This window comes from Mytilus edulis, chromosome 1 (assembly GCF_963676685.1).
Source record: "Mytilus edulis chromosome 1, xbMytEdul2.2, whole genome shotgun sequence".
Classification (NCBI taxonomy): domain Eukaryota; kingdom Metazoa; phylum Mollusca; class Bivalvia; order Mytilida; family Mytilidae; genus Mytilus; species Mytilus edulis.
The window spans coordinates 43,043,340-43,056,136 of NC_092344.1; the positions used below are offsets into that span (position 1 = coordinate 43,043,340).

At 32.8% G+C, this 12,797-nt stretch overlaps 1 protein-coding gene across 1 annotated transcript in view; it reads right to left on the reverse strand.

Annotated features, from left to right (window-relative positions):
* Window positions 1-271: 271 nt before the first annotated feature.
* LOC139516698 (uncharacterized) overlaps window positions 272-12,797 on the reverse strand; it is a 61,338-nt gene continuing 48,812 nt past the window's right edge. Inside the window, exons 24-29 of the mRNA XM_071306990.1 lie at window positions 12,407-12,604; window positions 10,551-10,861; window positions 8,543-8,695; window positions 7,035-7,257; window positions 2,850-5,995; window positions 272-929 (exon numbers count right to left, since the gene is read on the reverse strand). Of these exons, the coding sequence (XP_071163091.1) occupies window positions 798-929; window positions 2,850-5,995; window positions 7,035-7,257; window positions 8,543-8,695; window positions 10,551-10,861; window positions 12,407-12,604 (4,163 nt within the window). The 3' untranslated portion in view covers window positions 272-797. The remainder of the gene's footprint in view (window positions 930-2,849; window positions 5,996-7,034; window positions 7,258-8,542; window positions 8,696-10,550; window positions 10,862-12,406; window positions 12,605-12,797) is intronic.

Here is a 12,797-nt window from a genome sequence, read left to right on the forward strand (position 1 = left end):
AACAATTGTAAAACATATTGGACACATAAATTTGAAGTGAATATGTGGTGCACATAGTTTAAAAAGGGTTAAGTGCGTAACTTCGTTTTTGCTGTTTAGTTTTCGGTTGCCAAGATTACTTATAACATTTGGAATACTTATATAACTGATAAATAGTGTTTATCTTACAAAACAAAACTTGGTTCATAACGTCCAGTTATACAAAATACTTAATATGGTGCAGTTTTTGTAGGTTTGAGCAGCTCTTGAAGTACCAGCAAGACTTTATCTATTTTCTAAATGATATATTATCAAAAAAGAGACCTTTGGAATGCTAAACCAAATATTGAAGGTAAAACTTTTAAACAGAATTAAGCAGCAAAATCCATGAGTTTTAAATAGGTAGAATCCTAAATTATCCTATGAAATATTCGATGTATTCAGCTATGTACAGTTTGTTTACTTCCAGTTTAGTGTCATTAGGTTACAGTGGGAAAACAATACTAATGTCTGAACATATATAAACATAAATATAAGGGGACGTGATATAATTGCCAATGAGACAACCCTTCACCAAGGTGCAAATCTAGTGGATGTAAGCAACAATAAGCAGCCATACGGCATTCAACAAGTCTCATCTCACATCACATTTCTTGAAAATTCTGTAATGGGAATTAAAAGATATAAACTAGTATTTACAAAATTGAAAATGTCGCGTCGCCAGAATTTGTATGCATGATGTATTCTTTAAATAAAGTTCATTTGACGGTTTGACAGAATATTTAAACGCTCTTAATTGTATATGACTTTGTAGAGTTCTAATAAACAACATTCACATCAATTTTGCGCCAATTAGTCTTTCCTCTCCCTTTATTTCTGCGTTTCTTCTTTTCGTTCTGTGGTTTGTATTCTAATTCATCTATATCGTTGTGTGGTTCTGCAATATCGGTCTGAAACATTAAAAATATTGAGAAGATGGGAAACGCATTACATTCAAATATAGTATATATGTTGTGTACAAATTGTAATGTTGTACAAATTATAATTTGTACAGAATTTTTGTACAAGTTATCAGTGTTTTATGACCTGCTGAACAAAAATGGATGATGCAAGCACCCAGTCTTTTGCTCCGCATATTTCTGTCAATTTTTCACAACTTCATGATACAGTCTCATACTTTGCTTTGATACAAAAACATTATAAGACCTCACAAGGATTTTGTATAGATATGAATATGGTATAAGGAAAAAATTAAAATTAGAATTTAAACCATTCATGTATCCTCATTTCCAGTTTGAAGGCAAGGAGAATAGCACTTAATGTTAGGTTGACGTATATTTGTTTGAATTTAAAACATTACACTGGTACATTTTATAAGTTAAACCTGTATCACCTGTTGCAAGAAGGTAGGTGTCAAAAAACTTATAACTTGTACAAAAACCCTGTACAAATTATAATTTGTACAAACTTACATCTTGTACACAACATATACATTGCGGAAAGCGATAGATCAATTAGAAACTCAAAAGAGACTGTACTTGTCGTGTTTTTCTATTTAGATCTAGTTAAGTCATTGGAAATAGATATTGTTATGATTTGAACCCGAAGGGTAATCTAGATGACGTTATGTCCCATTAGGCCCTGTGGATACAGCGGAGCTGAATTTCAAAAGTCAAAATATGAAGTTTTCTGTGGACTAACGATTTTAGCAGAAATGTTTGATGTAAGATGAAGTAATCAAATTCATATTTGAAAGAGGATCACAAATATAACTATTAGTACTCCAACTTTAAAGTGAGTTATAGATTACAATCACATTGCCCGTCAGTTCCTCTGACTGTCTGTTCGTTCGTCCAAAATATGTGTTCATCATACTTTTCTTAAACATATTCTACTGTAATTAATTACTTCCCATTTGCCTGACAATAATAAGTTGTAACGTACAAAGACTTTTCGGATCTATCAGATATGCATTTCTTGTTTGACGACACGTTGTATGCATTTCATCACTTGTGAGATTTTACTATAATAAATGACTTCCCATTTTCTTGACAATAATGAGTTGTAACTCTATACCAGTTTTAGAGTGTTAAACATAGACCCTCACATGTAATTATTATTATGCGAAATCTTCTTATTTTTCTGCAAATAAGATTTAGAGCAGATTGGTGTGTTTATTTTCAACTATCAATTCGTGTAAATGTTTGTTGAAAAATTTTAATAAGGGAAAATAATTCTATATAAAATAATAATCAGTTAAAATGTCTTACTTCATCGTATACAAGAAAAAATAAATTCGTTAATTTTTAGACATTTCAAAACTATTTTACAATTTTTCAATTATCATTTTCATTCAAATAGTAACTTCTTTTGATTGCCATTTATTGACCAAACACAACAGTATAAAGCGTTTTATGGACTGTTAAAATGTCTTCAAACGTGGGACAATCGCAACTCTTTAAGTTGGAGGTTTAGATGTAAATTTCGCATACAAATTGTCATGTCACAACGTTTTACCATCCCATTTCATCGTCAATAGTAAAAATTGAATCGTTGGGTCAGGTATATGTACTCCTGTATGCAATGTAAGAAGCAATACTCGAGTAATAATGAAATATAATGCTAAGTGATATGAAATGAATATTGAAATGTATAGCTCAGTCAAGACAATACAAAAACAATATTTTCCTAAAAATAAATTTTAAAAGTATACTAGTAGCACTCAATTGACAGTTTATGTATAAAAAGAAAATCAGCAGATATAAAGTAAACGTATATGCTCGAAATCCATTAGATTATAAAGTTACACAGATTTGAATAAAAGGAAAGGTCATGTTGATGCATACAATGGAATATACTACGTTACCTACCTTAAGCTTTACACTGGATAATTCTTTAACGCTATCTCTCAATTTAGATTTAAGCTGTACAAGTTGATGCAACTTTTTCTCCACATTTTTTGTTGTCTTCCATTGTTTTGATTTTATCATTACAGCTAAATCTGTATTACAATCTTCAAAACATGTGAGTAGTTTGCTTATTCTGATTTCATCTTCCCCATACCTTTCACTTATATCACCGGATGATAATTCGTATTTAGTTATGAATTGACGAACCTTTTCTAAATCGGGTTTAATATGCTTCTTATAATCTTCATAAAATATCTGAACCTCTTTCATTCTTGTCTGATGAGAAATGGATGATAAGTGTTCGTCGAATGCTTGCATTGTCAATCGTGCTTGATCATCAGAGGTCGATGACAAAGACCTTACAAAATCTCGATTATCCTTTGATTCTAACGAAAGCGATCTCTGTGACAAATATCGAACGGAATGTTGTTCATTTGGTATGTTAGATTGAGTTTTTGCTGATGTTGTTACTGGTAAATTTTCCGTCGTTGTAGACGGCAGAGACCTTGCTATAGATTTCAAGTTCATTGAAACTGTTGATGGTGAAGGACTTTCATGGTCATGCTGATGATTTGTGGTTATTCCAGCACCGTCTTGTTCCTTGTCGTCATCAATTCCTCCAAAAGAACAGCCACACACGTCACAGCCTCCTTCATTTACAAACAGGCCAGAAAACAAGGGATCATCTAAATATTCTTCGTTTCCAGTAGATACTTTGGATTGTAGGTTTTCCTTAACCTTCAAAGTTTGCAATATGAAATTTTCTATTTTTTTCTTTTCAACTGTCACATGATCTTCACGAACGGTTCTTATTTCTTCATCGTCGATTTCAATTTCTTGTTGTATTATTTGGATCTCTTCGTTTGTCTCTTGGGCATAAGAGGTGGGATCTGATAGTATTCCTATAGTTTGTGGAAGGAAAAAACTATCTATAGTATTAAACACCGACTCAATTTGTTCTTTTGAAATATGTTTCTTCTGATTATCCCATGCACATTTTATCAAGCTATCCCCTTTTTGCTTTAACAAATTGTTTACACAAACGCAGATATCTGCTATGCCAGAGGAAGTCTGTATTCCATGTATAGCTTCATAAATATTTCTGGGATATCTTTCACTATTTTCTAAAAGCGCAAAGTTCTTAAGAAGAAATGGCTCCAGTTTGTATGACATGCCTTCGCCCATATTTATTATGTATACCATACTCAATAATATAACATCTTCTGCCAGGTCAATAATTGAGGACAGAGCTTCATCGTCTCTCGTTATTTGTTCTGACGACTCCTGTAAGTGCAGATATTCATCAAGACGCCGCAAAATTATACTTATGATATTGATATTTCCTCTAATTCCAGCCAATATCTCAATATTTTTTTCTAAAAAATCTGGTATATCGTCACTAATTGACGCTTCTTTGCTTGCGCAAATTATTGCATCAGTTGTCCATGCGTTTGAATAAAACATGCATCGCTCGACGAATTTTGAAGTTGTGATATATGACGATGGAATAGCAAAATGACATTTCTTTGCAGACTTCTGCATTCCACAAAATTTCGATTGCATACTGAGACCAATTAAAGTGAAATACTTAACCCAAATTAAAAGTAATGTCAATTCTGGTATTGTTTCCTCTGTTTGTTGTTTATTCATCCTCTCAATAAATATGCTAAACCGTTTCAAGGCTTTGTATGGATTGTGGTATAACTTTAAACAATCAATACTTTCTTTGAAAGAACGAACAACGGATAACGCAAATGGATCTTGTACATTTGTTTTTGAGATGAAGCCACAGCAATACGCTTTCTGCCGACTTAACATATTTTTCTTTCTCTCTTGTAAGACTGTAAACTCGAGATTTGTCAGACTGTCGTTCACTTTCTGTTGCAGACCTAAGATCTTTTTGAAGAAAATGAATTCGAAAAATCGAGCTACACTTTTTTCTATCTTTTTAGAAGATGCCAATTCCGATTCAAAGTAAATTTCCATTTGGGACCGTACACCAATCAAGATTTCGAACAAGTCTGGTTTTGTATTACTGATATGCGGTACAGTAAGAATCAAATCTTCCATTAATCTTCTGCATTTGAAAAACTGAAAACTTCTTTGTTCAGACTGATTCAAAATAAGGTTTTGCTCACAGTTTAGACCTAGCTTTGTATTACACTCGTTTAAAATTTGTTCCAGCTTAACATTATGCATGTCCAAACGAATGAGCTGCAAAAATTCACTATGAGTGAAAGAAACTTTAGTTTTAATGACTCTCGGAGACGTATCTCTAAAGTTTTGCGATTTTATAGTCGACTTAGACAATGTTTTCAATTTTTGTCGTTCCTCCTCAATTGATTTTCTTATTTTATATAACCATAATTTAGTTTTTGTTAAAAGGTCTTCAACAATCAGTTTATAAATACCAGGTACATCATCGACAACTGTTTTAACAGTTTTGGGAGTTACTGGATCGCGAACCTTTGCCATAACTTCAAGTATACGAGGTTTGTGGATAGGATTGTAAAAATGTTTGCCAATTTCAATTTTTACACCATTATCCCTCAAAAACTGTTCCTTTTTTTGCTCCGTAAATCTTGCTGATAGTTTTGATAATGGGACTAAAATGAGAAAGATTTTAAACAAGTTCTCCATCCCTATCACAATTTTTGATAAGTTTGCGTCTATTTTCAGGTTGGAATTATTGACCATCCAACTAAGACACTCCAATTGTCCTACTTCATTTGAAAGCGGTTTTCTTTTCACAAAGCAATTGAATGCAGTTCCAATAAATCTTTGCTGACCAGTTAGCCTTCCAAGAAGCAAGTTTGATTTCCCGATCTCGTCAGTTACTTCTCCGTAATTGCATTTCCGGTCCCTGTACTTGTTTCGGCATTTATTAAAATAAAAAATTGCTTCTTCTAATTGTGTAGACATCTCCTTCGTATTCGTACTGTAAGAACATAAAGAACTCCCATCAGGTCTAATGGTGATTTGTGTGAGAGAATCTAAATATAAACATCTGCCTATCATATATGTTTCTTTGTCTTTTCGAAACAACGGAAGTGCTTCTTGTGCATAACCGTAGTCAACATATAGACTGGCCGCTTTACTTGTCTGTCCTATGAGTAAATAAATAAAAAATTATAGACAGGTGTATAAATAAAATAAATAAAATCAAATATGAAATATCAACATATATATCACAGCTAAAAATTGAACTTGTGGTCAAACCTTCAGGTCAATGATCTAGATGATTGGGTCTTATCAAGTTATTGTTAATAATTTTCTTTCACATGTTTTGAATACAATGCAATATATTGAAAATTGAACATTCATTTATATCACTTTGTGTCAATGGTCTATAACGTGTCAATAACGTTTTGTTATGCGTTTACTTTTCTACTTTGGGTAGAGGTATAGGGGGGGGGTGGGTTGAGATCTCACAAACATGTTTAACCCCGCCGCATTTTTGCGCCTGTCCCAAGTCAGGAGCCTCTGGCCTTTGTTAGTCTTGTATTATTTTAATTTAAGTTTCTTGTGTACTATTTGGAAATTAGTATGGCGTTCATTATCACTGAACTAGTATATATTTGTTTAGGGGCCAGCTGAAGGACGCCTCCGGGTGCGGGAATTTATCGCTACATTGAAGACCTATTGGTGACCTTCTGCTGGTTTTTTTCTATGGTCGGGTTGTTGTCTCTTTGGCACATTCTCCATTTCCATTCTCAATTTTATTAGTTTCTTTTTGTTCAAGATTAACTCTATAATAGTACCAAAATTTGTTTTTTGTTGCGATTGATTATCGTTACACGTGTTCAATAAAATATGATAAGTTAGTCATTGGTGTTATTATTGAAGTCCGGTCAATTGCAATTTATTATAAATGAATTAAAAACATAGTCAGATAAACAATGAGTTGGCTTTCTGTAGTAGTTATTCACACAAGGACATAACGAAAAACAAGTAGAAGTTCATTAACCTCTGATACTTGTTCTGTCATGTAGTGAACTAGTGTGTAATTTAATCAAACAGTTATTTCGTATGTAACTTTTCAAATCTCATTATAGATACTGGTTATTATAATTTTAAACGATTGGAATACAATAATGTACTTTTTAATAAAACTGGTTTAGAAAGCAGAACTTGATGATCATTTACCATTGTCCAATAGAATAGATGCTGCAAGCTTAATATAATCATTTGCACCATCGAATTTTTTTACCAGGAACATCACTCTGCAAGAAATATCACGAATTCTATTCAGAGCTTTTTTCATTTCGTCGCGATTTTCCTGTGTATGATAATACTCAGCAGCATTCCTATTTATTTGGTCTTCAGTTTGATTATCCCGTACTTCTGTTTTGTCTGGATTAGGGTTCTCCTGAAACATCCAATAAGACGTTAGAAGAAGTGTCCATATAGATAGACAGGTGTACAAATTTTAAACAATCTTGCATTTAAAAAGTCATATACACTTTATACCTTGTTAAGATGCTCAGATTAAAAGAAGAACATGTTGATGAGTTCTGTGTTAAACATTACTATCAAAATATATCAGGAAAAATTTGCGATCATTTAAAGGACTTCTTTCGGAAGTAGTTCAGCATAAGGTTGGGTAATTATATAGTCCATGCTTAAATGTTTTTACATACTATACAGAATTAAAGATGACAAGACATTCTTTATATATCTTGATTCTAGTCCTTTAAAAAATGTACAAATGAAAAAGGTAGGTCAAATTTTGACTGTGAACTAAGTGCATGAAATCGAATATGTGCGCTTAATACGAATGTAGATTTTTCTAGTATATACATCAAAAACAATATCTACATGTATTTATATAAAACCAATATCTATTCTAATGATAACGATTTTTTTTGGTAATTTTAGTAATAAACTAGAGGCTCTCAAGAGCCTGTGTCACTCATCTGACTCTACTTTTGGTTTTTGAAATCATATAAAAAAGATAAAAATCATAACCGATACTTAAATAATAATTGAGGCCAAATTTGGTTAAATATTGCATTCCATTCAGTGGTTCTCTACGAGAAGACATTTGTATGCATTTCCTATAGGGTACTAAGTACCCTGCTGGTGGCCATCTTGGATGCTGGATCGGCTTCAAAGTAACAACACTTGGTCAGCATATCATAAGAAACAATCATGCTATTGTTAGATTCATTCCATTCAGTGGTTCTCTAAAAGAAGACATTTGTTTATATTTCCCATAGGGTTCTATGTAAACTAAGTCCCCCGCTGGCGGCCATGTTAGATGATTGATCGGCTACATTGTAACACCACATGGTCAGCACCTCATAAGGAACATTCATACCTTGTTTGGTTCCATTCCATTCATTGGTTCTCTAGGAGAAGTTCAAAATGTAAAACATTATCGACGACGGACACCAAGGGATGAGAATAGCTCACTTGGCCCTTCGGGCCAGGTGAGCTAAAACTCGTAAACATGTCATTAATAGTACTATAGAGGGATGTGGTCGGCAATTGGCGTTTTGGCGGTAAAAAAAAAAGTTTTTCTTCATCCGCGTTTTTTTTTTTTTAAATATTTCATTTGTTTGTATAATTTGCACAAGAAAGCAGATAGTGATTTTGTATTTAAGCGCAAAATATAATTTAAGACAGTCCTTTATCTAAACTTTACTTCTCACCTGATATCTGTGTAGTGAATGAATAGCTTCTTCAAACTGTTTGTTTTCAAGATGTACATCAATGGATTTTTCGTAACGTCCAGCACGTTCGTAATATTTACAACTTTCTAGGGGTTTCTTTGTTCTTCTATACATTTCAGCTGCTTTTTCAAACTTTTGAAATAAAAGAAGAATCTTAAATTCATGAAAAACATGACCCAGTGACACTATTCCTTATGAACAAAAATAAAAGGTCATTATATAAACGACTTTCTCATGTTTATTTCTATTTGTGGTTTCTACTGTTTTCGACTTTACAACTCCCTACCTATTTTTTGAAAAAAAGTGCGGTCGAAAAAAGATTATCTTGCCACACAATAATCTAATGCAGTAAAAAGTATGAAAGAAACATAAAAATTAAGGTGTACTTCAAACTAGTTTAGCAGGCTGGAATTCCCTCAAATGATTTGCTGAAAAAAACCTTTTGTATTACATAGTTAAACCATTTAGAATTATGTCAATACCCATGATTAGTAACCCTCTTCAGAAGAATTGGACAGCGGTCCCATGTGTGTTATATTTGTGTTAAAAATTATCGTAACTACGAAGACAAATCGCTAACGTTAAATCGGTATCGGCAAAATCAGTTAAGGTAAATCGGTATCGGTCAAACAGAAGTAGGTATCTGAAAAGTAAAAACACGTGACGACTCAACACTGTCAAGCTATTTACAAATACATTGCGTAAAACAGGATCTCATAAAATTGTGAAGAAAATATGTGTTTGATCACACGCACATGCGAAGAAATGGATACGCAATAAATCTCTACTCTAAGATTGGATGTAAAATATAATTGCGATATGAAAAAGGACATAATGGTGACATATTTGTTAATTCAAATGAGACAGCAACATAAGTATTTAAAAACCGAAAAAAATGTAGAGTTCTTCATGCATCTGAAAGAGAGACGAAAGATACCAAAGTGGCGTTCGATCTCATAAGTAAAAAATAAACTGACATGGCTAAGAAACAGACACACACCAATGGATGTGCCAAGTGATGAGAAAAGCTCAATTGATCCTATGTGTCTTAGAGTCCTTTGTAGACGAGTTTATTTACAACCACTAGGTCGATGACACTGTTGGTGGAGTTTTAATTCCCCGAGAGTATCACCAGCTCAGTAGTCAGCACTTCTGTGCTGTGCTGACATGAATTATCATTGATATGGTCCTATTTCCAAATGAACAGTTTTGAATTTTTGAATTTTTAATACTAAGGCTTTTCTATTTAGGAATAGATAACCTTAGCTGTATTTGGCAAAAGTTTAGAAATTTTGATCATCAATGCTCTTCAACTTCGTACTTTATTTGGCCTTTTTAACCTTTTTGGATTCGAGCGTCACTAATGAGTCTTTTGTAGACGAAACGCGCGTCTGGCGTAAATACAATATTTAATTTGGTATCCATGGTTTATTTGGGCCATTTGAGCTAAAAATATAAGCTGCGGTTAATTTGACGATATTTGCCATTTCGTGATAGCTGTGTACAACTTTACCGTTATCCTCTTTTATATGGGTAGTAGTTGTCAGAATCTAGAGAAAAAAACCATCTTGACTTTCATAATTCAATAATCTAAATCCCTGATTTCAAGAATAAGAATAAAGATTAAGATGCAATTACTACTATCAAACACAAAATATGACATTGTGTAAGGTATGAAAGCACAATCTAATCAAATCCGAAAGTGTATGTTTGATGATGACCATATCATAAGTTTATTTGGAATAAGTCTAAAAACAATTTTATAATAAAAAAATGATAAATTCCCTTGTAGTTTAGAAATACATATGGTTGTGGATATTTTTATTTCAATTCTTATTTATTGTCGCCTGAATATATATTTGGCCACCATTCATCAAATACAGTACTTTACATACTGGAAAAAATGTTTGTGTTAACGACTTTGTAGATTCAGTTATTGAAAATATAACCTAAATAACGATATCAAAGAGTTATCGTTTATACTAACCTGTTCTCTTTTCTCATATAGTTCAGCAGCTAGATCAAATTGTTTTGCTGTTTCTAGACATTTTGCAGCCTCCTTGGTTTTTTTTGCCTCTAAAAATTTTAAAGTTGCCTGAAGAAGTTCCTCTTTCCATTGTGGACTATTTTGAGGTAGAGTGCTAGCAATTTTGTAATGTTGATAGGCATGTGCTATGTCTTCCATTTTTGAATCGCCTGCAGTATTAAAGCATTTTACTGCCTGAGTATACATCTTCAATTTCATAAATTCCTCTCCTTTATCAACCCATTCTCTTGGTGTAGACTTTCTTGTAAAAGCTGAAAAATTAGAACAGTGAATTTATCAAGCAGAAACTAACACAGATTTATGAGAAACACCTAAGCACTTTAAAATTAAAAACTAGAGGCTCTAAAGAGCCTGTGTCGCTCACCTTGGTCTATGTGCATATCATAAACGAAAGACACAGATTGGTTCATGACGTGTTTGTAGATCTTACATTACTGAACATTATTGCTGCTTACAATTATCTCTATCTATAATAAACCTATGAATCTATCCCAGCAGATAGAATATTTTGTAAAAATTTACAAAATTTACAAAATTTATGAAAATTGTTAAAAATCGACTATAAAGGACAATAACTCCTTAAGGAGTCAATTGACCATTTTTATCATGTTGACTTATTTGTAAGTCTTACTTTGCAGTACGTTATTGCTGTTTAAAGTTTATCTCTATCTATAATAATATAATCAAGATAATAACCAAAAGCTGCAAAATTTTCTTAATATTACCAACTCCGCAGCAGCAACCCATCAAGGGATTGCTTGATTGGTCTAAAAATTTCAGGGCAGATATACCGTGACCTAACGAACAAATGTATTACTGTCAGATTTGCTCTTAATGCTTTGATTTATGAGATTTTGGCCAAAAACTGCATTTTACCCTGTGTACTATTTTTAGCCATGTCTGCCATCTTGGTTCGCAGGTGGGGTCATCGGACACATTTTTAAAACTACATACCCTAATGATGATTGTGGGAAAGTTTGGTTAAATTTGGCCCAGTAGTTTCAGAGGAGAAGATTTTTGTAAAAGTACGACGACGACGGACGACGATGGACGACGGACGAAGACGGACGACGACGGATGACGGACGCCAAGTGATTAGAAAAGCTCACTGGGCCCTTTGGGCCAGGTGAGCTAAAAGGTGACATACGACAATTTTGCTTCGTATCTACTACATTGCTGCGACTACTTCAATACATTTGGTATTGGCATGAAAATATTGTTATTAAAATTTGCTGTACAAAATTTAGAATTTTGAATTAAAAAATAAATCTTCCATATGCAAAGCTCATTGACTTGCCCGGCTTTGGCTATACTTTTTTTACTTTTAATTTAATAATATTTTAAATTTATTCTAAGTTTTGGATTTTCCAATACTTTGGCTTCGAGCAACCTAAATGGACTATTTGTCGAAATGTGCAACTGGTGCATTTAAATGGGTACTACTGATGTTATCATGGCATATTGGAACTAAAGTTATAGTTTTAGAATAGGTTGGTTTCCATTCAAACGCTATTAAATTGAAATTAAATATATGTCTAAGAAGATTGTAAAACAAGCAACTGATTCAGCAACACACTGACTTTATAAGGTTAGTACTCTTAACCTAATCATTCATGTCATGTTGAACTTGCAACACTATCTTATATTATGAAACATAAAAAAAAATATCACTATCAATATTCTCTCTGCCACCGTTTTAGTCATTCATACTCCAAAATACTAAGCATGTGTGCAACACCCGCCCCTCCAACCCCCAATGATTTTTATTTCTGAAATATGCAATATATTGATTTTACATTTCACTTCCTTATCTTCTTCAACAAGTTCAACGAGATGTAAAGCCTGAAAGTATTCGAATATTGGCTTCCTCTGTTCTTTATCTTCGTCATATATCCAAACATTTTGCCTGGCTCTTGTAATTGCTGTGTACAGCTGCTTTAATTCCGAATTTAATACTTTGTGTTGTTTCGGATTGAACGGCAAAGGTCGTAAATCTGAAATGTTTAGAAAAGATTTAGAAACATCAAAAGTAAATTACAAAAACAATTCTGACACACATGTTTATTTTCTTAAAGAATGTTTTTTTTTCAACAAAGCTGTTTGATTTCATGATTACTGTTTAATTTGTATGTTTGTTTGACCAGCATTTTTTAAAACAAATTTAGTGAAAAACACAACCGGATATTT